Below are 26,332 nucleotides of genomic sequence, written 5' to 3'. Positions count from 1 at the left end.
TGGATAGAAGATTTTTAATGTTCCATATGCAAAGAAGTCTTATTGATTACTGCTAGTGATATGTCAGAGGACTATTAATGGCTTGCAGTGGCCTGGGGGATGGCCTATAGCAGCCTAGGATTTAAGTTATATCTGTTTGTTGTCTGTAGTTGAATCGAATGGGACCAACACCCCATGGATTTCCACCTAAGTTATGCTCAGTGAGTTGTAAGTTAAACTCAATGTGCCGTGAACATGTGGTTAATGGAAGAGCTATTATAGGAGAAGAAGCTGGTGGAGATCTTATTGAAAGTTATGATGTTATCCTGGATAGCGTGCTTGTGCCTCATGCTCAAAGTACAAACCGCACAACTCTTGGGGAGGAGGATATAGGATCAGTTATCGATTGGCCCAAAGCTCTAACTGTATTTGATCGTTAGGGGTATGATTATCTAAACATGTAAAATCTTTTTGTGAAACATCTACTACTCAAAAGAGTTAAACTAACAGAAGATACTCATTTTGCAGGATGTGGATGTTTTGCATGATGCTTCTCTTTTTGTACATCGGTATTAAACTATTAATGTCGAAGATGCTCGTATAAGTCTCATGTTTTTTTTGTATATCAATGCTTATGCAGGATGTGAATGGTTAGAAAAACCTATTATATTTTGTGTATACTAATGTTGATATATGTATGAAGTCGATCATATATGCCTTTTTTTGTATGAAGTCGATCGTATATGCCTTTTTTTGTATGAAGTCGATCATAGCACACGAATTTGAAGTTACTAGCCTACTGGTTTTAAGTTCAAATTGAATCTCAGTATTTCTTTATGTTTAACAATGTGTGTGATTATTTGTTTCTATTTCCATGTATATTTATGTTTCAAAAGTTGAAGCTGGCGATGGTTGATGTAGCTCAATGATTGGAATATTTGTTTCTATATTGGTTAATAGTATATGGATTGTGAAATGATCTGGTACACACAGATGGACTCTTATCGCTTGAAACCTACCAAGCAAAGAAGTGTACGCGGCTGAATTATTCACAGAGATAGATAGGCTTCTACGGCCTGAGGTATATTTCATTCTTTCACTTTTTATTTTTGTTATGGCTTATTTGCATTGAGCTTTTTATTCACTGCAACCTGCAGCCTGCATATTGCTCTTGATTTTGGTGTTCTAGTTGAACAAGCAAGCTAGATTTGACTTTCACCAAAATCTCAAACAGTAACAGTTTAAACAATAGAGATATCTAATCCAGTGGAAATGCTTCTCTAGTTTTACAAGCTGAAACAATGTGATATGCGCAAGGTTGGGTGATACTACAGCTCCCCTTATTGAAACAATGAGAATGAAACTAGTTGCTTGAGTCGATTTGCATCTCTTAAAGGTTCTTTTATCTCGTTTTTAGTTAATTATCATTGTCTAAATAAGAATATTGTTTAAAGTTCTGAACTTTTATTGTTCTATCATCATTTTTGGGTTTATATGATCTACTGATTAATGGTGGTAAACGCCCATTGTTTGACTGCACTTCATTGTTGGTGTATTAGTGTTTCTTTGGTGCTTCTCCGGTCTTGATTGGTAATAACACTCTCAATAGAGAGTCGAGCTCTGTGGTTTTGATAAGTAACCAAATTAATTATGGTGGGACTTGAGTTTGGTGAAAACACTTGGTCTTTGAAGATTTAAAATTTCACTTTCTCATGAGTAGTTGAAAATCCTTGGTAGAGTTTTCTTGTGTGCTATATTGGTTTGGTTCTTCACACAAGTATGGGCGTTTTGCTGCTAGAAACTCATCCTCTAATCGTTCTCATCCCCCATTAAAACTCTTAACAATCAATTGGAAACTCAAAATAGTTTGGTTTGAAACTTTTGTGGGGAATGGCATTTGGGAGCATTCACTCTTGAAGATTAATTGGAATCTTTAGTTCTTTATAGCTTGAGTTGCTCAAGGTTTGAGGTAGGTGTCTTCCTCCCCCTTTATTCCCACCATGTTAGGATCTTGCTAGAGACTTTACTCAATAATTGATTTATGTTCTAGTTGCTTTAGAATTGAATTGAAGTTTGTTAAGTGCTGATTTTTGGTACAAGTTAACCCATAGTTTCATAAGTAAGGTTTATGACGTATTTTGAACTAATGCACACAGTACTTGTTTAGAATGATGTAAAGCCATTTTCATTGAATGTAGTAGTTTACTTATGTTTTCTTATTATGCATTTAGCCACAAAACTTGGACTGCAACAAGTCTTCCCATCTGAAATTGCAATACTTCAGCAAGAATTTTCGGAATTGTTGATTAGGTTAATTAGAACGTATATTATTTTGGTCATAACTTTCTCGTTATAGCTCCGTTTGTCGAACCGTTTTCACTTTTGTGTTTCACATTCCAAGGATAATGACTTGAATCAGGTTTGAAACTTGAATTCATAGGTGTTATATTTCAGTTTATTATTGTTGGTAGTTGTATTATTGATTGGTGAATGTCAAGACAAAGGGTCTTGACTTGTGTGGCACACTAGGTCGTAGTCCCCATGCTTTTATAATCTGTTGGAAATGAACATTAGTGTTGAACGTGGCTTTATAGTTCAGTTGGTGGGTCGGCCGTTAGTTGACAACACATAGAACTCTAATTTGGTTGGTATTGGTGTTGGGTCGGCCGTTAGTTGACAACACGCGGTTACCAGATGGGTTTTAGTATGATTGGGGACTTACCTAGTGGTGCATTTGGTTGTTAGTTTGGTTCTTTGGAAAATGTAGGTGAATGGACTAAAAGGTTTTCGATAAATAGAAACGCTACAAAGGATATACAATTATTGTATACGGTTATGTGTTTTATTACTTAAGTATGGTATTGACTTATTTACGTTACTTTGACATTGGTTTTAGGATAGTGCTCAGCACAACCTCACTGACTGCTGAATATTTGGTTGTGTGGTTCATAACTCCTTTTTGTAGTTTAGTTAGACATATATCACTCATCTTTTACGGTTTAGGAATAAAGTGAGTCTCTACTTTTAGCTTTCTAGAAGTCACCTAAGATAAGAACAGAAGTGCACTACTCTGTAGTAAGTCAGCTAAGCCAAGGTCTAATCGGACGGGTCTAAAGCTAAGCCGATCCCAGAATATAAAGTCTTACATTGTTTCCTCGAGCTTTTCAGATCAGAATTAGTTCACATCCTATTTTCGATAAGTCAGACTAAAGTTAAGTTCGAAACTCAACTATATGAGGTTTCGCTTACTTCGAAAAGAACGCGTAAGAAGCCTACTTTTCGGGCAGAAGACAGAGCTGACTTTTCTAAGCAATTGCCTATCCAATACAAAGGAATCTATAGTATAAAAGAGGATGAGAGCCAATAAAGTTCAAAGTTTAAGTGCTGATGTATAGCTTTCCGTCACCAGTAATTTAATGCAATGGTCGGTGAGCAAAACCCCAGAAGGGACGTGCTAATGTTCACTGCCACTAACAATAGGATTGACATGACCCGATTGAGTGATTGAGTAGGTTCACTTCTTGAACCTTGATAAAATATTTCTTAACTTCACTTTTTAAAATTAAATTTTATGTTTAGTTGGCGCATGAGTAGTATGCATATATCAGTTTTAACTTTGAGATTATCGTATGCTATAATCCTTTTTCATCTTTTGTGGCAGTTTTTCCTTCGAGATTACCATCCCCTTATCCAAGATACACATGGAAATGTTCTGGATCAGGTTAGCTTTCTGTCCATTATAGTTAGTGAACTCGATTGATTTTATCTTCTCTCTATTTGTACTTAGTACTACCCCAATGCTTGATCTGTGTTTTATGCTAAAGGTTATGCGTGAAAAATGCTAGAAATTGTAATTTTTTTTTTACCTCCTCTAGTATTAATTTGACTGACAATAAACCAATTAACAGAAAAGACAAGCAACAAAGAAGGAAATGAAGTTGTCTTTACAAGCTTGTTGATATATATTGAGACATTCAAGATACAATCTTGCTCCACTTGCCTCACCTCTCAATGCCGTACTTGATCACATTATAATGTTATATTGTTGATCCATTCTTGGCGCGTGTCTTTACATCTATTGGAAAATGCCCCGACATGTGTGCGAAATCTGATCTGAGTGTTATATAATAAAATGTCATAATAAAAGTATTATTCTATCAGGTACTGATAGAAGATATAGAAAATACTTTCTGTATGTATTAAGGAGGAGGGCTGAGGAAGCTGAAAAACGTAATAACGAGCTCACTGCTGAAATGGTATCCCAAAGAACTAAATTGGAAGAGGTTTTGGCTATTCAAGCTAGGATGGAGGCTTGGATGCTATAGTTCAGTAGCGGTTCTCAATGGTACGTAGTTTTAGAACTTTAGCAAGTAAGAAATATTGGTATCTTATCTTCTGTTAATGATCTATTGGTTTTTTTTTTCTTTTTTCACACAATTAGGGATATATGATTAATATAATAAAGAATGTAACATCGAGGGACACAAGAATTTTCCTGCCAGTGAAGGCTAGTATAGCTGCTAACGAGTCACATTCTAGCCATAAATTTAGCCATCCATGAAGTACTGCTAACTCTACAGCTCAAACGAGTGCATAACATTCATCATCAAAGTTAGTAGTTACCCCAAGATTCAACATGTATCTTGTAGCAGTTATACTTGATGCTTGAATAGCGTGTAGGTATGATAGTTTATTTAGAAGTTGTTTTGTTATGCAATGAAGTGATTGCTTGTGTTATAAGTGGGGGAAGAGCAGATTGATAAGGGGATTTAAGGAAATTAGGAGGGGTTAATGGGGATTAATTACTAAGATCTCCAATAGCTTTTGGCCAACTAATATTTAGAAGTATGCTTAGCCAAGTATAGGTTAAGGCAGGATTAGTAACACATTCTAATGTTTTGACTTAATTTACAGATGTTGTGAAAGACTAAAAGCTATGATACTTACGCTACTATGAGCGCTAAATGAACAAAAAGCATCTCATCATTATGTTACAATTTACAACGTAACTATGATGGTCTCTCACAAGTGTTTATTAATGTGTTTTTTAGTTGGTGTCTGATAACATGCATCTTTACTCCTTAATGAGTCTATATTTCCAAAAGGAAACCTGTTGTTGTGTGTGTTTTTCCCAACCCATTGGAGCCCCCTTGTGTTGCAATCTTGATTTGTATGTTTAGATCCTCTTGAGTTCCTATTGCCTCACCACTTAAGCATTTTAAAACGTAATTTTTTTTGTATATCCACTTTTCTCATAGTCTTTTTTTATTGGTAGTCAACCAGTCCTCTTATGTTGGTTTCTTGAATGGTTTGCAGATTGATAAGAGTAGAAGCGATAATTAAGGGAAGATTTTCGTCTATGCAGTCTATGGGTTCAAGTAGAATAGCTTCAGCGATATGAGTATATGAGTATATCCAGTAGTGGAGGTGGTTTTCCATTATGTTCTTATTATGGCTTGTGTACTTTAAAAGCCTAGTTATTTATTGGCAATCAACCACTCGAAAACATTGTAAATTTTGGAAAACCATTGTATAATATATCAATTTTTGAAATGTGTTGTTTTAGTATGTTGTTTGTATAATTGATTTTATGATATGAGAATGAGAATTAGGTAGTATTTAGTATCGATGTCAGGAAAAAATAGGTTCTACCAAAAAAAAATTAAACAAATACGACTGAGAATAGTGTCGTTAAATGACTTCCCAACAACAATATATCACAGAAATGTGTGTCCTAAACTTAGGACGCAAATTTATGATGGGTGGGTACGTTCTAGATTTGAAAATATGTAGTTCCCGTAGAAAGGAGATTTGCGATGGTTTTGATTGTCCTATAATTAACGACGGCAATAAATGTCTCACACCCGTCGCATTTCTAATTCGAGTTACCACGCGGTTTCCCGTCATTAATATTAACGACAAAGCTATTCGCGACGAACTCTGGGACACCATTTCCCATCATAAATCTCTATTTAGGATGGAAATTACCGTCATTTTTGGCCTTTTCTGGTGTAGTGGATGGGTCTAGATGCACATCAGTAAAAACAGGAAGGATGCAAAAAAAAAAAAAACATTACCCTTTTAAACATGGTAATTAAAAAGAAAATTTTAGATACTAAGTGAGAAGGCTAGGAACTATAATATACCTTTAAAGTTGATATCTTAAAAAGCTTTCCTATGCAAGAACTTGCCAACATTGCTGATAGGGTTATATACTAAAAGCATTACTTTTGTATTAACTCTAATTCTTTATATTTTGAATGAGAATCATGTGGGCAAATGTTATGCATATTATATATGTTATTAGTTATATACATGCGTCTAATACTTTATGTTGTAGATGATATGGTGTGTGGTGACATATAGAATATTATATCATCAGTATCTTATAAAGTATAAGTAAACGTTCACAACCTAGATGGATTTGGACAAACTATTGGTACGGTTGTAATATAATCTGGTATTAGTCTATCTTGACTACAGGATTACACTAGTACACTTTGTGTGTATTGAACAAGACCAAGTGAGGTTGTTTCTCTTTATATTGACTATATAAGAGAACAAACACCTCTGTTATTATGGATGTTTGTCCTCTTAATCCGGATATAATAACGGGCACTTACGTGCATAGTACATTGCTTTAAATCATCAATGAGTGAGATTCTTTTGTGAATCAACAAACTCGATGGATTGGATAATGACATTGTATGTAAGGTGTGTTGTTGATTATAGAAGGAATCCGTGACCCGCAGGAAGTCGGGCTGATGATGTCCCCTTGAAGAGCTCATAAGGATTGTCATGTAAACCCTGCAGGTGGATTTAGTCCGACATGACAATGAGGTTGAGTGGTACTACTCAAAGACATAAGAAGTTGATTAATGTAGTTGTCAGTAACTTGACTTAATCAACTGTCATTCGATATCTTAAACACTGGGAAATCAACGAGCATATAATATGGGGCCCATAAACGTAATACACGTAATTTAGGATTAGGGCGGTAGTGCAACAATAGTCTTTAGTGGAATAAGCCATTTGTTGATGGACTTGGGCCGTGTGTTCTGGGCGAACATGGGAAGCCCAAGCTCGTCAGGAGGCCCAAACCTAATTTCTCCTCATGGTCCCTGTTGTAGCCTATAAAAAGAAACCCCTCTTTCTTGGCCGTTTTTTACATTAAGAAAAACTCAAGTTTTGCTCAAGAAAAGTGAGTTCCAAATTTGGTTCCAACTTTGTGAGTGAGAGAGGCCAAGAGAGAAAGAAGGGGCTGGTAGATTGTTGCCCACACAACGCCCATTCCAAAGATAGGAATACAACAGAAGATCAAGAGGTTGCTGATTTGTAGAAAGAATTGGATTCTCAGAGTTATCACAGCTGATCAAAGGTATGATTCTAAACCAAATCGTGAGAACCATTTATTCCGCTGCGCATGGGTTTTCGCGGTTTGTAGTAAATCATTACATGAAACCATAATGGTTCCTACAATTGCCACATTTTAGAGCTTCATATATGACCTACAATATGGCATACAAATTAAAGCCCGTGACAAGGAAATCTAAATATTTGTTTTACTTTTAAAAGGAGATTTTACAAAGTCAATAAGGTGTGTAAGTACCCTCCGTTCTCAAACCAATCACTACATCACACATGTCCACACACTAGGTCGTATCTTCACAGCTCGTATATCACCAGGTCGTACCAAGTCACCAGGAAGTAACCACGACCCAAACTCAAGTCGTTCCAAATATCAAATACAGCCATACATGGAAACAAATTATCTACCACAATCTTGAAGCTCAGTCAACACACCAATGAAGGAGACATTTACTTTGTAATAGCAGAAGTAATAACGAATCATCAAGAGAGCACAAAATATGGATCTACACTTGACAACAGCCTGAAGCAAATAAAGAAAGTCATATCAAACACCTATAAGTAGAGAGAGATGAACTACGTAAGGCTTGATTCAAGTTCACTCAAGAAACTTGATACGTAGCAACTCTTATCCCAAGAAAGAGTGCAGCCATTCCCCATTAACCTCAACATCAGGTCGTAGGTAAAAACTCACACACTACAACAGAAAAGACATTTAAAATCACCCTATAAGTGATGTCAAAAATATACGACGTCACTTTTGCAAGTGATGTAACTGGTGGCGACGTGAAAAGTCAGGGTTTTCCACATCACTTTTTAAACGATGTCCACAAGTGATGTTACTTTACATCACTTTTTAATTGATGTCCATAAGTGATGTTATAACTTTGCATCACTTTTTAATCGATGTCCACAAGTGATGTTATAACTTTGCATCACTTTTTAATCGACGTCCACAAGTGATGTTATAATTTTGCATCACTTTTTAATCGATGTCCACAAGTGATTTTATAACGTTTAACATCACTTTTTAAGTGAAATCAATAAGGCCGATTAACATCACTTCGAAAGTGACATTTCATTCAGATTCCAAATTACTTGTAAAGTGATGTGAAATAACTCTATAAATCACTTTAAAAGTGATGTCCCATTTATCAAAATAATAAAAAAATAAAAAAAAAAAAACAAAATTGCCAATATCATCCCAATATAATACCATTTTTGTAGTCATTTATCATCAAATAAAGATGAAATGTATCTTAAAATCACATTTATCACACAAATATCATCTCAATTACAAATATTACACTATATACAAAAAATTGTAACGAGCCAACATATACCAACAAAATCTAATCTGCGATGCGAAATGAGCCAAAGAGAACCACAATCACCCAACCAAGAACCTACCCACAGCCCGGCTTAATGCAATCAATTTAATCCAAGAACATATCATGACCTAACAAATCAAATCTGTTTTTCTTTTTTCTGCATTATGAAACATTGTACTAGAAAATCAATGCAAATTTTATAAAAGGAAAATAAAGCAGAATGAGAACATCCGCCATAATATAGTACTGAATGACAAAGGAAGTTCTACAAAAGACAATTACTTGTTTTCAATATTACGAATTTGATTATTATTCAGGATCCTCAATGGCCTTAGCAGCCAAATCTTTAGTCCTAAAGGTAACAAACGCATAACCCTTATTCTCTCGCGAGTCTTTGCCTTTCATCATCCTGACGTGCAATAGCAAAAATAAAAATACAATCTTTAGTTGGCCCTTGTGATCGTGAACTCAAGTTCTTTCCACACATGAGATTCTGCAAACAAAAATACAAACTAACTAAAATATTTATAAAGAAAAGAACGACCATAATCATAAACAAGCTGCCAAAATACAAACAGGGCAACTAAAAATATTTTGGGAATAAGCGCCATAATCATAACACCTTGAATATTACACATTGAGAATATAGAATCGAGAAAACCTATAAAACCAAGCGGAATATCGGACATTATCAATTAAAAGTCCAAAGAAAAAGATTACACCGGGTCGGGGCACCACAAACTCTTGTGCATTTTAAGAAGTAAAAGTTTAATTTCTTCATTTTTTGTAGGAAAAAAAATCGCCATAGCCCCACCTAGACAACTTAAGTACCCTTCCACCGCTCACTTAGCACTTTTCATAACACCGATGCTAAATAAGAAATAAGTTTTAAAAAAAAATAATGCTTTTAGTCTTGGTGAAATAGTTTTGTTTAAAACTCATTCTTACGAGCATGCATTGCCCCCCTTTCTTATGGTGATCAAAGCCTGGTTTTTTTCTCACGAGAAACATACACCGACGAGGTAACTCATTTCCTTCAACATCACAGGGCGCTTTATCTTGACCAAGGAAAACCTGTAGTTCCAACAATCAAAAAATATAAGGGATTTGAAAGATTTGATCAAGTAGAACTACCATTCCATAAGAGATCGCATGATGAGAACTCGAACTAGAATCGGATGAACTATCGATTTCGGAACTAGAATATCTTCGTCTTTTCCTCCTCCTTCCTCTTGAAGGCTTCTTAGATTTTCCTTTCTACTACACAGCACCTAAAACATTCGGGTTGTAACTCATAAGAAAATCTATTATACCACAAATTATCTAGAAACTGAAAAGCTCTATATCTTTAGTGATAAACAATAAAGCTCTATCAGCCAAGCCGGTGACTCCCTCTCAAAAGCAGCTACTGCGCGTATCTTACCTTCAAGAAGTTCACCACAATTGACAATTTTCACAAAAAACGCAGGTTCCCCCTGCTTGGAACCTGCGCTTTCAATCTTTTTCAATGTCCGACGGCCTTGCACAAGCTTCCCAAAGACAACATGCAACCTGTTGAAATCAAAAGGGAAACAAAAAAAAATGCACATATGAGCAACAAACAATACACACATATAGGATGGGATCTATACAGAAAGGGTTTCGTACAACGGGCACCTACAAGATAAACTGCAGGCAGATATTTGGAACAAATCATTATCAGCTCATCTGGACAGTTCTAACCTTTTTAAAAGTTGTCTATACCTTAAACAACTTTTGAAAGTATATGAGGAGCCAGTATTTCTCAAAATAGGATCCTCTTTTGACAAGGTTAGAAATGTCCGAATGAATTGAAAGCTTATGGGGACATCTCTACGATGAGGAGACCATATCCACCAACTCACACTTTGTACAAAACCATATGCATATACATCACGTCCCAGTATATATATAGAGTGGGGTACTAAAACTAACCCATCAAGATGGTGTACAGCTCTGAAGGTAATGAAGAACTGAGAGTTATTGCTGTTGGGACCAGTATTTGACATAGACGGATAGCCACGGCCATCATGTTTCAAAGTGAAGGACTCATCTGGAAGAATGTCAAAGCAACCACTTGTTAACAAGAAGATAAATATACTGAAAAACCCAGTAGCCTGTTAGAGACTTAAGAGTAACATATGAAAGACGCACACCAGGTGCAGTCACCTAGCCAATTAAGGAAGTGAGCATCCACATATCAATACACCGTCTGATACGGAAGTGACAGGTTTGAATCATATAGACCCAACAAGGAGCATTTTCCTGCTCTCCTTCTTTGGTGACATTTTCCTGTTCTTCTTTCTAGAACTACAACACAGGCAGCAGCACCATTTTGGCCAACAGTTGCAGGTCTTTGCAGGGGGTTTCTTCTTGGTGGGGGAATCAAATCCATACAAAGCTTGCCTTCTGAAAACACAACCTGTTCCAACATAAATAGGTCCCTATATGCCATCAAGCCCTTTCATGTTGATCTGCGTACAGTAAAAAACAAGTTATCCATTCTACAAGATCAGGAGAAAAACAAAAACACCAAAATGTGGATGAAGAAAGCAGCATTACGCACATCAAAGAATACAATGTTACGATTTGAATATCTACCATTACGATCAATTCCATCAAACCTTTGAGGGAATTGCACGTAGTAGATCTTCTTCCCTGAAATTGGGTCCATCATACAGCACATGGCCTCTCTGAGTGCCTTAGCTTACTGTTGTTTATATAATGATCACAGTCTACATTCAGAAATTATGGAGCATTGGAGATGATTGCTGAGACTCTCACCTTGAGCTGATAATATCCATTAAAGACCTATTCTTCAATGCCAAAGTTCAAGAGATTTCCAAGTAACTCGGAGCATTTCCAAAAGATTTCCAGCAGAAACTTTTTCCTTAATGTGCTGCTGAATTGTTTCAAAATGCTTGGTAAACAGGGCTACCGCAAGTTCAACGAGCTGTTTTTCTGATTCAGGAGATATTACTCGATAAGCACGTACAGCCTCCACGAAATTACGAACGGAAGCCTAAGTGATTTTTAAAAACACTATGGTTCATCAGGCTGATCAATATAATATTTAACTATGTGAAATTATAAGGTGGCAGCAAGCATAATCACAAAATAGCCATCGAGCGTAAAGGAGTTATCTGCGACCCATAATAAGATATATATCAAGAAACCTTTTGAATACCGAGCAAAAAATTGGCATCCTAGAGTCGTTATCATTCCCTATCAATGCTATAAACAGGAAAAGATTTAGCAAACTATTCTTCATGCAATTGAGGAAGAAACTATTTGCTCATGCAACTGAGAAAGATTGAAGGTTCTCGAACAAAATGTAGCAATGTTACCTATTTAATAATTTAATTGTATGGAAACCAGAGAAGTACCAATACAAGTCAACAAAAGTAGAAGCAGAAAGCACCAATAGTCCATTAGCCATATCAAATACAGGGGAGATATTTATCGAAAAAAAATAATAATAATAATAATACAGGGGAGAGGCGTGCATAGATCGCAAAATCTCTAAGATGCATAATTGCTGATGGTGCAAGTATTAATTTTTGGCACGATAAATGGTCTTATGGTAAAATCTTTATGGCTAGTGCCTGCAGCTAGAGCTATCCTGCAATTCCCTGAGCTATCCGAAAGATAAAAGCCTCAAGTCAAAGTGTCTTTCCATCTACATACAAAGGGCTAAAATGGAATGCTACTAGTTTCCTCTTGAACTTTGGCATTGAAGAATAGGTCTTTAATGGATATTATCACTTGGAAACAAACAAAACTTGGGAAAAAATACAATAAATAGACAAAACACCAGCTGAACTAGTGTACTACTTAACAGACCACACTACACATTGCCCATCAAATGCAAGCTTTTTAGTTTGACATAATTAGTCTTCATAGTTTGTTATTTGCTTTACCTCGCATCATCTTTTATATCGATCAGTCTATAGTCTCCTACCAAAAGATAAAAGATAGAGAGGGAAACGGGCATATTGCATAACATTGATAAAGCGGATGATGCAAGGACTAAGGTTTTAAGAATAGTAGGAAACACTGATAATATACATGACGAATTACCTGTATCATTCCAGGATGATCTCGGACATTGTTCCCAGGCCATGGTGTTCCATCTTGCATTGTCCAACCCTCTTTGGGAACCTTCTTTACCCCTGCGTCATCGCTGCTTTGAGTGAATACATGGCATGACCTGTTTTTGGCAGATCTTGTGCAGGTGTCCAGATCCTCAGGGAAACCTTCCGACCTGAGTGAGTGACAAATGTTTCATCTGTGCTTTCCAGCTTTCCAGCAACTAACGCAAACAAGTAGCAAGGTTTCTTGAATGGGTCCTCCCAGAGAACATAATGTCTACCACCCTTCAACAGAATGAGACAACAAAATACTTGATCAAAGATGAAGAACACAAGCACTTTTCTGGAAAGGCATCTGAACTTGCAACGCAAGTAGAGCTATTCCAACAAAAAACATCACTCCTTGAAGCTGAATTGCTAGCAACAAATGAGAAGGAAAAGGAACTTACAGAGTCCTTGAATGTAACCATTGAAGAAAAGAAAAAGTTTGAAGATGTGTCAAACAGTTCAAGCGAAAAGCTTGCAGAGGTTGAGAATTTGCTGGTGGTCTTGCAGAATGAACTGAAACAAAGCCAAGACATATTAGAGAGCGTCGAAGAAGAACTCAAGGTGTCTGGTGTCAGAGAAAGTGAGATATTGAAGAAATTTGAGATTGCCAATACTCAGGTAGGGGGACAAGGTAAAATAATTGAGGAGGCCACTGCAAGAATCTCTGAGCTGGAATCCTTACATGAATCTGTGTTAAAGGATTCAGAGCTAAAGCTGCAAGAAGCAACAGTTAATTTCTCCAACAGGGACACTGAGGCTAACTCCTTGTCTGAGAAACTGAAGATTCATTAAGATCAAAAGAAAGTTTATGAAGTGCAAGTGGCAGAAGCAGATGAAAGAGCAGCTTCTCTGAAGCTTGAATATGATGAAGCTTCCATGAAACTATTAGCTCAGGAAAGCATCATTAAGGAAATCAAAGGCAAAGTTTTGGAAGCGGAAAAGACAGCTGGACAGTCTCTTTCCGATAACGAAATGTTGGCTGAGACAAACATTCAGCTCAAAAGCAAGATTGATGAGCTTCAGGAACTTCTGAGTTCTGTCCATGTTGAAAAAGAAGCTACTTCTCAACAATTCACTCACCACATGAATGCTTTGGCCGACTTAACAGACCAGCATACAAGAGCATTCGAAGTTCAGTCTTCAACGGAATCTCGTATCAAGGAAGCTGAATTGCAATTACAAGAAGCCATTGAGAGATTCAGTCATAAGGATTTGGAAGCTAAGGACTTGACTGAAAAGCTGAATGCACTTGAATCTCAGATAAGAATTTATGAGGAAACAACTAAAGAAGCACCTGCTGTTGCTCAAAGCCAAAAGTCTGAGCTAGAAGAGGCTCTCGAAAATAAAACACCTTGAAAGTGTTGTCCATGATCTTCAGGTTATGGTTTCTCAGTTTGAAAAGGAAAGTGAAGGACTAGCTGTGACAAACTTGAAGCTTAATGAGGAACTGGTAGTGCATCAATCCAAGGTGATCCATTTACTTTTCAGGCTTACTTCAAACAGATGGATGCTAGGTCTCAGAAATTAGAATTGCCTACAGGATTCACAACACAAGGAAGACTCACCCGAGAATGTACATGTCTGCAGGTTCTTCCAAAGAAAGCCAGCCATCAATCTCAAGATTCTGACCCGGAGGTCGTCCAGCAACATTCCACGTACCTATCATTACCCTATGGACCACCAAAATCACCGATTTCATAAAAGACTTAGTAAGGCCATCTTATTATATCAAATCAATGGTTCAAATATTTCACCAATAGAAAGAATGGAAGCCTAGTAACACATATTGGCATTAAGACCTCACATCCTTTGTGTCTATGTACTGAACGCGCAGAGTTTCAGAATTTCTTCTTTTTTTTCTTAACAGATGTCCCTTTAGTGATATCCCTGAATAGATCAAGTACAAAAGTTATTAACATGACTTTGAGTACATAAACAGTCCAATTTAGTGTATAAAAAAAGTAACCCGTCTCAGTTGGATACTTTAAAGATTAACGGCAGTAATAAGACTATTTGGATATTATCAATGAAATATATGGGAAAAAGGAAATTATGGTAACCAAAAGGTTATTTGGTCTCTTTCTAATACTAGCATGCAAGTCTTTTTGAGACGACAACTGTAGAGTAGAAAGGCAAAACACTAAAGTTTTATAGATGTGAGGCTGCTTTAAGCACCAACTCCGCTTATAAGATGGACATGATTCTAAAATGAAAAAATAAAGGGGCGGAGGGTGGGTAGAACTGTCTCTCCTGTGGAGCAAACATGGCTGACTACAAGTATGCCATATAAAGAGGTCTACTTTCACATATCCGTCATCGCTTTCTATTTATCAGCTTCAATTCGACAACTATATGTTGCCATGATATCAGGGAGATCCTAACAAGACAAATTGCATACCTTGATATATTTAGAATAGATCAACAATACTAGCAATCGGAACCATAGAATTAGTTTGAATGATAGAAGAAACCTGATAAAATGTGATTTTCTGGAAACTCTCTGCTTCACATTCGAATAAAAGTAGTTAGAACTAATGAGTAATGTATTTGGTTCTGACATAAAAGGAAATACAAAAAAAGGTGAAATAAATACCGTGTTACAGCAGTAGATCATCTGCTTCACTCCCAAACTTTGATATATTTTAAAAAGAATTTTAATTGCAATACCCTATACTCTTCCCTTTACCCTCCTCCTTTATCCGGGCTTGGGACCGGCATTGTAAAGCTAGCGACAACTTTACAAAGGCGGAGTTAAAAAGTGTTGGCCTGCAAGAAGCAATAGAGAACAATCAGTATGGATATATGAATAAATGATCAGTTCTAAAGCCTGCAAATGTATCAATAACAAAGCTAAGAATAACAAAAAGAAAAACAGATACATGTAGCACCAAGTGGAAGAATTTAAACCATTCACCATTCATTGAGTCAATTCCAACTAACACAACTGCCCAAACACGATAATTAAAAGGTCTTCAAAATTTAAGTGTTTTCAAACAACAAAAGACTAGCTCTTAAAATTGAGTGCACATCACAACTTAATTAAGGAATTGGTTGGCCAAGCCACAAAACTAGAGACAAGCATCTTCTATCGTCTTCAAAGCGTTATTCCCCTAACAAGTAGTGCATCCTTTTGAATTGCAACTTCAATGTAAACCTTTGAATAACCGGGGCCTAAAGGCTTAGTATGCATGTAGCTCTTTGGATCATCGGTATACCACAATCCTTCGCTTAACACGACATCTTCGGGAACAAGTCTAAACAACTTGCACTTCACAACTTTGGATTTAGTACCCTGTATGAAAACAAAAGATATACATACATGACTCTAGAAATTCACATGTTAAATGAAATAGCATTTAGCAAGGATAACATCGGAAATCAGATTTTGATTGCTTTGGGCGGATGGACTTTGATGGTCACGCGTTGAGCCCGATGAGTAGGTCTTTCGTGTAGATACAACTTTGGATTTAGCCCCACCCCTGTCGAAAACATGAAAGGGAAAATATAAAAAGCAATGAAAATTTCAAATTTAATGAAATAGGTTTTAACATGGAAAACTTACTGAATTTTGATTGCTTGGGGCAGATAGACTTTGGTGGTCACGTCGACCCTCAAGAGATCTTTCAGTAGACACATCTTTCGATTTAGTCCGCCTGCATGCGAAAACATATAAGGAAACAATAATATAAATATAAATCTAAATTTGAAATTTTAAAAAAAAAAAAAAAAAAAAAAAATAGAATCCAACATTGTATACATAGAATTCAGATTGTGATTGCTTTGGGAAGATGGACTTTGAGGGTTCATTGCCACCTCACGGAGAAGGTTGAGCAGATCTAATGGTTTGGCTGAAAATAATTTTGATGTTAGTAAATCAAAACAAAAGTATATATGGAATCCCCAAACAAATTGGAATACCTCTTCACTATTCAATAGTTTGGCAACAAGTTTCTTGATAGAAGACATTTCTTCCAATACATCATCATATTTCTCCTGCAATTCACTCATCCTCCCATTGCATTGTTGGATACCATACAAAGTAGACGGAGTAACTCCATATCCCACTCCACGCGCACGCCCATTAGGATCAGGACCTAAAACTTGTGAGAGGGCATCTCCTCTTCCACATTCTATATCACAGTCTATTTCATTCAACTTATCCTATAACAGCAACAACAACAACAACAAGAATAAATAATATAACTAGAGTCGCATGGAAATCGAATAAGCATGCCTTTTATCTTAGAAAATATTTTATGATGAACAGTGAGCGACATACTATTTTCTCTTTAGCAAACTCATTTACTGGTTCTCCATTTTTCCTCTTGTGGCTGCAACCCATACAATTACCTCTTGTAACATGGGTTTACCAATCTTACCCTTTTCGCCTCTACAAAACAAGTAAATAAAACATTTCACATATATATATTAAGTACTCTTAAGGGGAAAAATCTTCACAAGTCAAAAATAGATCATTCAATTACCAACTCATCTTCCAATCTTGCATAACCTTTACGACTACAAGTATGGGGCATCTTGTGGTATTGAACTGCCTTCTTCCCATTTTCCCTTAGTTTCTACAAAAAAAATAATATATGAGTCTTGATATGCAAAATGGATTTTATAACCCATATAATGTATGATGAATACCTTGTATCCTTCACGTGAACAATTTGCAACAAATGCTTTCCAATCAGGTAGTTTTACATCAGTTGGGCAATGTGCAATTCTAGCTTGGTCAGTATCATATGCATCATAAATTCTTGATCTCAATTTTGTTTTGAACCCACGCTTTGAGCTTCCCAATAGACTTAAAAGTCTGTTTTTCTAGCACGTTACGGTGCTACAAAATGTTGTTGTAAAAAATGCATAAACAAATATTACTATATTTCTTTAATAATATATAACTTGCCATGTAAATAAAGAAATTTACCTTTAAAACAGTCCACATTTTGTCCTTAATCTCGGGTGTTACTTTATGCCAAGTAGGATAGCCAATTGGGAGCGATCCCTTGCTACTTTGCCCAAGTAAGCTTCTTTGTATAAGTTCAATTAGGACCTATAGGTAGACCTTTTTCATTAAAGTCAAGCACAGTTTTTTTTTTTGAGCTTTTTGGATCCAATTGATTCAGTTTTGTCGGCCCCTGGTATTGGTTGGTGAAGATCATTCGAACAACCGATGCATTACCTTCTCCTTCGTAATCATTTTCATAGTGGTTTTCCAACCATTCATCATCTTCCATTTCCAGGTCATGATTTCCATTTTGTTGCTCACTTGGTAGCTTTTCCATATCCCTTGGCAACATTTCCACTTCTTGAACTTTCTTACCATAAACTTTATTTGGACTTTTGGAACCTTGTACATGACAAAATAAATTGGTTTAATATACTTACAACCACACCTTAATGACACAATCACAACCGAAGCATAATTATTTTTCTTAGTGGAAATTAACAATATACACAAACCTGAATGTGCACGTCCACTTTTCTTAGATGCTTCTACAAGTGCTCTTTTAAACTTTTGAACCTTAGCTCTTGCCGCTTTTTGGTACTAGAAAATCAAAACAAACAGAAGAAAACAAAATTAAAATACTACAAATACAAAGACGAATAAAAAAATTGAGAGAGAATCAAAATATCTTACCGGGGTTAGTTCTCTAGCCTTTTCCTTTGCCATTCTTCACATGCATTGAAAAGATTAGAAAATACGTATAGCAAAAAACAAAACAATCATATACATGGCACTTAGGTAAAATAAAGTACATAATTTGATCATGACCATAACACAACATGCCTTGCACCATTATAAGAAGCACTCACAAAACATAATAAAGTTAATAACTAAATAGACAAAAACAAAAACCACATAATAATCAGTCTAAATGGACAAAATGAAAACAAACAGACCCAATTACACTCTATTTCTTTTTTTTTTGTAGCACCCAAGTTCCCTCACAATCTTGGCTTTTATAGACTTAGCCTTCTACATCACGCCGATGTCATTAACTAGCTCCACACTTGCAAAAGGTGGTGGTGCAGAGCACATTGCTAAGGTCCTCCTCCGTGTAGTACATTCAAAATCCGTAATCCATGAGAAGGTGCTTTCAAAACCACAAACCAACTGCTGTCATGTGATTCACCATTGAGTAGAAAACTGGTTCAGCTTGGGATGCAAGGATAAAAAGGGTCTTGCTTGTGTGTTAAACTTTGATGCAGATTAACTAATGTGAATCCCTCTTCTACTTTGATCCCACTTCCTACGTTTGCCCAATCACAATTAAATAATGGGTCTTGAAAAACACCATAATCTAGCAAAATTATCTGTTTTATCACACCATAATATGTCACATCTTCCTCGATTTGTCTGGTGTCTTTAGCACTTGCCCTACACAAGCTACTAGCTGACAATGACACTCCAGAGTTTTGAGTTCCTTTTTCTCCATCCTTTATGTGGAAGCGGTAGCCATTTATCAAATAACCTTTATAGCTCCAAGCATCGCAACAAGGTCCATCCGAGAGCCAATCCAACATATCAGATACATGTTTGGTTTTTTTCTCATTTTCAATCTAAAGACAAACAAAAATTGAAAGTCAAAATCTTACATCGATTAAAACTTCTATAAATTTAGATAACAAAACCTGCTTCTTCACCTCAAGCTTAAACCACTCATTGAACGTTTCAGCATGCTTTGCTCCTAAAGCACCTTCATTTCTTCCTAAGCGAGGTTCCTTGCGGATGAGCATTTTTGTGTCTTCGTTTAAAAGGTGTTCATTAATATATATATATATATGTCTTCTGTTTTAAAAGGTGTTCATTAATATATATATATATATATATATATATATATATATATATATATATATATATATATATATATATATATATAAGTTTTCACATTAAACATATTAACTTACTCAATGTAATTTGAACTTCCTCGAAATTGAACAAAATGCAACGATGTCTTTTGCTTCAACCATGTCTCTTGTTAATGTAATAATTGTCCCCTTCAATAGTGGCTTACCTTCAAGAATCTTTGGATTTTGTGGACTCATCATTATAGTCTTCATTTCTACTTGGTTGGTCATTATTAATATCAACTCGCTTCATATGCTCGGAAAAAAATGTTACACTCTCTTCAGCCAAGTTACATTCTGCCATGCACCCCTCGGGCCTTGCATGATTCCTTACACTTGCTTTCAAATCCTTCATATACCTATACTCGATGAATAATCAAATGTTTAGAATGCAACACTCTACAAACCAAAAGGTGTATCTTTTTAGCTAAAATATATTGTAGTAATAACAGGGAAATATATAAAAAAAAATAATACCTTTCAAAGGGATACATCCAACGAAATTGCACCGGTCCTCCAAGGCACACCTCCCGCACAAGATGAAGCGTCAAGTGTACCATAATGTCAAAGAAAGATGGAGGAAAATATCTTTCTAGTAAGCACATTGTCACTACAACTTCATCCTCCATTTGTTCCATTTTTTCCTTATCAATAGTCCTTTGACATAGTTCATTAAAGAATGAACAGAGTCGAAAATTGCATTCCTAGGCCCTTTTGGTAAGAGATTCCGCCAAGGCCAAAGGCAACGATTGTTGCATTAATACATGGTAATCATGAGACTTCAAGTCATATATAGCATAGTCGGACAAAGGAAACACGGTATGATGATATATTGGAACTATACCCATCGAGGCAAAGCTTTCAACCTTTCACAAAAATTTGCTTCTCACTCTTTAACAAGGTGCATTGTGATGCGAGGAAGTAAAGTTCTACTCCCATTACGTATAGGGTGTAAGTCAGGTCTTAATCCCATTTCTTCCAAGTCTTTCCTAGATTTAAGGTTATCCTTTTTTTTTTTTTTCAGATTCAACAAAGTTCGAGCAAACTTTCACAAATGTTTTTCTCTATATGCATAACATCTAGATTATGAGTTAACAAAAGAAATCTCCAAGATGGCAAATCAAAAATACAGATTGTTTCTTCCACAATTTTGCACCTCTAGTTTTTTTTTGCTTACCTTGTATGCCCTTCCCACGTTTTTTTTTTTTTTTCCTATAGGTTTTCCCCCCAATCATCTCTCAAATTCTTTTCGGATCTTTCCCCAATCATTTTCTATAGATTTTACGAGTAAAAATCTCATCGGACTTCAAAGGAACTGGCTTAGCCCCGTGTTCTTGCTTCCCATTAAACCAACTTTTCTTCAAACGATATGGATGATCATCCGGAAGGAACCTCGACTTCCCATGTAAGAGAATTTCCTGCTATGCTTTAGCCAATCTGCACATGTATTAACGCCACACCTAGGACATGCTAATCTGCCCGCCGTTGCACATCCGACTAGGTTTCCAAATGCTGGAAAATCATTAATGGTCCACATTAAAACAGACCTTAATGTGAAGGTGGATTTTTTGGTATCGTCATCACGTTTCCACACCATCGTCCACAAAAGTAGCGAGGTCATCAATCGGTGGCTTTAAATAAACATCTATGTCATTACGCTGGCTAGGACCGGGGATTATCAATGTCAACATCAAATACTTCTTTAGCATGCACATCCAAGGAGGTAAGTTATATATTGCCAAAATGATGGCCAACAACTATACCTCGAGCTAAGAGTGCGATGAGGATTGACACCGTCAGCCAGACAACGCAAATAAGATTTCGTGCTTCATCACCAAAAAGAGGGCCAACTTCTATCAATATGTTTCCATGCGGGACTATCAACCGGATGACGATGTTTCCATCAAGATACTCTCATTGGATGCATGCCATGTCAACTGTTTTGCCATTTCGGTGACTGAAACATCCTCTTGAACCTTGGAATAATAGGAAAGTACCTCAAAACCTTTCTTTGGAACCTTTCGTGTACTTTTTAGTATGAGGATCAGTTTTCCATCGTGTAGTCTTGCACTTTCGACAGCTCACATCATTTTTAAAATCACCGATTGTATAACATGCAATCATTTACATGCGTCGATTTGCTTATAATCCAAGTCAAACTTCCTTACTTGGCGCCTTTGCTGAATTATTTGACTTTGGAATAACATTACCCTCTGGAAACATATCCTTGGCGCCTCTAAAACTCAGTAAAACCTCTATTAGACAAACCATGTTTAGCTTTTATACTATATAGCGTAACAACTGCTTCTAACCGTTATACTTGCTACAACCTTCATACAATGGCCTTCGGACTCCTCAACTGCCTTTTGAATTTGGCTTCTTTTTTGGATCACCAGAAAACTCTTCTTTCTTATTACTCTCATTTGTCGCTTTAAGCATCTCATAAGTCTCGATTGAGGTTAAAGTCTGTAGTTTCAACTCTTTCATCTACTACATGCACTTGCCCTTCTTCTCCATGCAAAACAAAAGGATCATAAGTCATATCAATACCCTCAATGATCAAATGGTCTTTTACAATGTTGGGACTCAAATGGTTAAAGTTTTTGCAACTAATGCACGGACATCTAATGCTTGTTTTATCCATCAAAGGAGCCATAGCTTAATTCAATGAATTCATCAACGGCATCTTCATTACTCATCACTAGCTCTGGAAAATTTCAGTATAGTTAATGATATATGTACATAGTAATAAGCACTTGTTTCAAATAAAGTAATTTAAGTATAAACTATTTAACCTGTTTAAAGTTCTCCAAGTCTTGTCCATAACGTCGCTTATATTGAACCTACTATATCGAAGAGTAGCACCTAGATGTATAAGAATCAGAACAGCATTACCATTTAATCTTGGGCGGTTTTAATGGCAAAAAATTGTGCCTCGACAATTTCTTATTATTGTAGAGTTGTTCAGAACTTATATACATATACAATTCATACATAGAGGTAGGTCGGAAATATATTAATCTGTCATAAGTCATTTATTCAAATTATTTCTATTTAAGTTTTCCAATAGTGAAAATAACTTAAACACTTAAATCAATTCAAGTTTACCACCGAGAAAGTAACTTTAAGTTCTTTGTTACCAAAAATCAAGAAAGGTAACTTCATCATTGAAACCGTAAACTTAAAGTTAATTGATTTCATTGCTGACATTTCAAATCCCCCATTCGTTAAATAATATAACACAGTCTTTACATGTATCCCTTTTATTCCGTAATCAGACATTACTGTTGCCCATGAATGAAGTAACAATTTTAAAAAGAACAATGAAGTAACTTACCTCGCTCTTTGGCCCCCAAAAATTATCCTTACTGATAATTATCTTGATAACAATACAAACAATGACAATAGTCACGAATTGCGTCCTTTAGTAGTACAAGTTGTAGAGCAAGATTGTTTTTTTCTTTTTCTTGGCGGGTTATTGGTGTATGCCTTTACAGTACATTTTAATGATTCGCACAGAGCAGATATGAGTAAAAGCAGAGCGAGAAATCCACTAAGTAGTATATGATACAGATGAAGACGAGTACAGAGATGATTTCGTTAATGATGGTGATATGGAAACTTCCCCATCTTCAAAGAACATACAGTAGAAAAACAACCAATTGAAAAACACTAAAAATTTATCACACCACCAGACAAACACAAATATATTGAATAAAAATATCGGGAAATCGAGTATGGAGAGGGGGCAAGAAAAAAGAATGAACCTGTTTGCGTTCTTCCTTCGCTCACGTGTAAGATCTACTGAAAAAGATGATTCTTTTTTTGAAGAAATCGTGAAAACAAAGTATGAATTAGTTAATGTATATGAGAATAAAATCAATAGGAGAGGAAGAGAGGAAGAAAGGAAGAAGAAACAAACCTGATTCGCAATAATTTTCAGCCGACTTTCTAGCTTTTCCCATACCAGTTTGCCGTAATAACTTATACCAAGTTCTCTCAGCGGGAAACCAAAATTTTCGGTATCAAATTCGGGCGGTTTTTTATTTCTAATTTTTGTTTAATGCTAGTCGAGCAAACCAATGGCTATTTAATTTATATTTCTAATTTTTTGATGATTTTTCGATTCTAATTTGGGAAGCCAAAATATATTTAATAGAAAAAATCGTGGGCTTTTATTTTTTATTTCTCGTTTATGGGCGAACCAATCACGTCGCCTGTTTTATTTCTATTTAACCTAATTTATTTTTTAGATAGTTTTTTTCTAACTAATTAACTTAATAATTAATAGGTATATTAATAATAACACTTACGGAAGTGATTTCCAAAACTTGACAAAGTCACTTTTAAAGTGATGTTGAATACATAGATATTACATCACTTTATAAGTGACATGATGAATGATAACACTTTTAAATTGATGTTGAATACATAGATATTACATCACCTTTTAAGTGACATGGCGAGTGACGTAAAAAAATGTTACTATATCACTATCACGACATCACTTATTAAAATGATGTTGTATAACTCTACTATATCAGTCTTTCAAATAAGTGATGTTAAAAAAAAATTGTGATAATTATTACATCACATACTGAGAAAAGTGATGTCATAGTTTTCATATGACATCACTTAGCTGAAAGTGATCTAAAATTAGTGATGTCATATGTCATATTTGTTGTAGTGACACATCTACATTGGCGCCGTCTGCCGGTTCATTTTCTTGAGAAAAATTATTCCTACCATTTTCTCAAGCCCACGAAACTTGGTAAAACCACCATGGAATGACAGCTCAAAGCTTTAGCAAATCAAATGAAGATTCTCCAAGATTCTTTTACATCCCTTCAACAAGATAATCAAACTCTTTGTAAACAAACAACATCCAACACCAACAACATGGATCCCGACGTCATTGATAACAACGGCGTCACAACACTTACAACCACCACAAATCAATGCCTTGACGACTTCGCCCAGTGCTTGGAAACATCAAGCGAAAAGGCTAGTGCAACACAGATCATCCAGAAGATGCTCCAATCATACAAAGCATCACCATTCACTACTGAAATCTGGGACAATTAGTCTCCCAATGATTTAATCCAGCCAAAGTTTCCAATGTACAATGGCAGCTCGTGTCCAGGTCAGCACGTAGCTTGATTCAGCTAGATCTTGACGCTCTACAGCGCTCTAGACTTCGACTATACTTGAGATACAAACTTTTCCCAGCCAACCTAAAGGACAGAGCATTAAACTGGTTTTATACGCTAGCGCCTGATTCAATCCACAACTTCGACAAGCTGGCCTAGACATTCGCAGCAGAGTTCGTCCACAACAGGAATAAGCTAGCCGACCTAGACTCGTGGTTTCAGCTGAAGCAAGCACATGGCGAGACCATTTGCGCCTTCTTAGGTCATTTCAAAAAGGAATTGCTATCAATGGAACCAGGCCTCAAGGATAGTTTGGTAACCTTGACAATCACCAATGCCCTCCTAGACGATTCTAAACTAGCAGGGTCTCTCATGCGCAATTAGCCAGAACGCCTAGACAACCAGTAGTCGACAAGTATATGAAGTACGAAGAATGGATGGCCCAGCACAAGGGCAAAGAAGTCTTCGCAGTAAGCGACAAACGGGGACCCAAAGAAAGCAAGCAGTACTCAGGCAACAATAAGTGCACCAGCTCCCAAAAGCCATCGTACACCAAAAGAGAATTCTCCAACTTCTCTAGGACGCCAAGCCATATCCTGAAGAAAATATATACAACACCTTACTTCAAACCAAACATCAACAAGGTGAATGTTGGAGACTAAAGCATTACCTCCAAGACTTAGTCGAAGAAGGAAAGCTGAAAGAGTTCTTGCCAGAAAGCGACCTCAGGCATAAACTGAATGCCAACCGCAACAGAAGTAGGAGTCGTAGTCATGAACGACCTGCACGCAGAATAAGCAAAAGCAAAACAGCCTAACGATCTAAATCTCAAGGTCGGCCGAGGCACAATCAGCGAAAGCACTCCTCCGATCATGATGAGGAAAAGGTAATCCACATGATTATAGACACCTCCAGCAACGAGACCTCCGGTCGTGAAAAGCGCAGGCACGTAGGAGCACTGCAAGAAATCTACCACCTATCCCACAAAGTTGAAGTGATCACTCCTGCCAGCTCTCAATCTACAATTGCAATATCATTCACCGAGGAAGATCTCGACAAGGTGTGCCTACCCCATAATGATGCTCTGGTAGTGCACGTCAAGATCAACGGATGGGCAGTCAAGCGGGTCCTAATCAATCCAGGTAGCTCCTGCGACATCCTCTTCTACCAAACATATAAGGAAATGCACCTACCAGATTCGGTGATGATAGAATCAAATGTACCACTTTACGGGTTCAATGGAGATTGCACAGATGCCATTGGAGATGTCATCCCACCAGTCTCCATTGGAGAAAAATAGGACATGGTTAAGACCTCAACACACTTCAGTGTGATAGATGTCAAGTCATCATACACTGCCATCTTAGGACGCAGGTAGAATCACAAGATCCAAGCAATTTCATCAACCTTACACCAAGTCTTGTGGTTTCCCGGAGGCATCATGGAACTTAGAAGCAACCAAATAGAAGCTCACCGATGCAATCAAGTA

The 26,332-nt window shown here is 36.5% G+C and overlaps 1 protein-coding gene and 2 long non-coding RNA genes across 9 annotated transcripts; 1 reads left to right on the top strand and 2 right to left on the bottom strand.

The window, feature by feature from the left end:
- Positions 1-3,638: 3,638 nt before the first annotated feature.
- Positions 3,639-5,361, top strand: LOC147475878 (uncharacterized). Its single transcript, XR_015208408.1, has 3 exons — positions 3,639-3,700; positions 4,141-4,324; positions 5,296-5,361. It is a non-coding gene; the product is annotated as an uncharacterized LOC147475878 (long non-coding RNA).
- Positions 5,362-10,099: 4,738 nt separating this feature from the next.
- On the bottom strand, positions 10,100-15,542 carry LOC147475877 (uncharacterized). 7 transcript variants are annotated; one of them, XR_015208938.1, is made up of 9 exons: positions 15,429-15,541; positions 15,307-15,335; positions 14,635-14,722; positions 14,401-14,505; positions 12,777-13,072; positions 11,481-11,718; positions 10,866-11,406; positions 10,632-10,749; positions 10,100-10,229 (listed from the first exon to the last, which is right to left on the bottom strand). It is a non-coding gene; the product is annotated as an uncharacterized LOC147475877 (long non-coding RNA). The 7 variants fall into 7 exon arrangements; XR_015208939.1 differs by having other exon boundaries at positions 10,853-11,718; positions 15,429-15,542; XR_015208940.1 differs by having other exon boundaries at positions 10,866-11,657.
- A 2,341-nt stretch (positions 15,543-17,883) lies between these two features.
- On the bottom strand, positions 17,884-23,924 carry LOC147475876 (uncharacterized). Its single transcript, XM_086585562.1, has 5 exons — positions 23,616-23,924; positions 23,461-23,512; positions 18,483-18,516; positions 18,305-18,389; positions 17,884-18,191 (listed from the first exon to the last, which is right to left on the bottom strand). Exons 1-5 carry the CDS (start codon positions 23,656-23,658, stop codon positions 17,884-17,886), a joined length of 522 nt encoding a protein of 173 aa, XP_086441688.1. The 5' UTR covers positions 23,659-23,924.
- Between the last annotated feature and the right edge of the window lie 2,408 nt (positions 23,925-26,332).

This window comes from Coptis chinensis, chromosome 9 (genome assembly GCF_015680905.1).
Source record: "Coptis chinensis isolate HL-2020 chromosome 9, ASM1568090v1, whole genome shotgun sequence".
NCBI lineage: Eukaryota > Viridiplantae > Streptophyta > Magnoliopsida > Ranunculales > Ranunculaceae > Coptis > Coptis chinensis.
Note: the sequence above shows the minus strand (reverse complement) of the source record. Positions and strands in the feature narration are given on the sequence as shown.

Excerpts from the sequence above, each read along its gene's own strand:
- LOC147475876 (XM_086585562.1), bottom strand. The coding sequence starts at position 23,658 with ATGGGAAAAGCTAGAAAGTCGGCTGAAAATTATTGCGAATCAG. Across the intron at positions 18,517-23,460 it reads CGAAGGAAGAACGCAAACAG|AATGGCAAAGGAAAAGGCTA; the intron begins GTTCATTCTTTT and ends ATGCATGTGAAG. Across the intron at positions 18,390-18,482 it reads AGGCTAGAGAACTAACCCCG|TACCAAAAAGCGGCAAGAGC; the intron begins GTAAGATATTTT and ends TTGATTTTCTAG.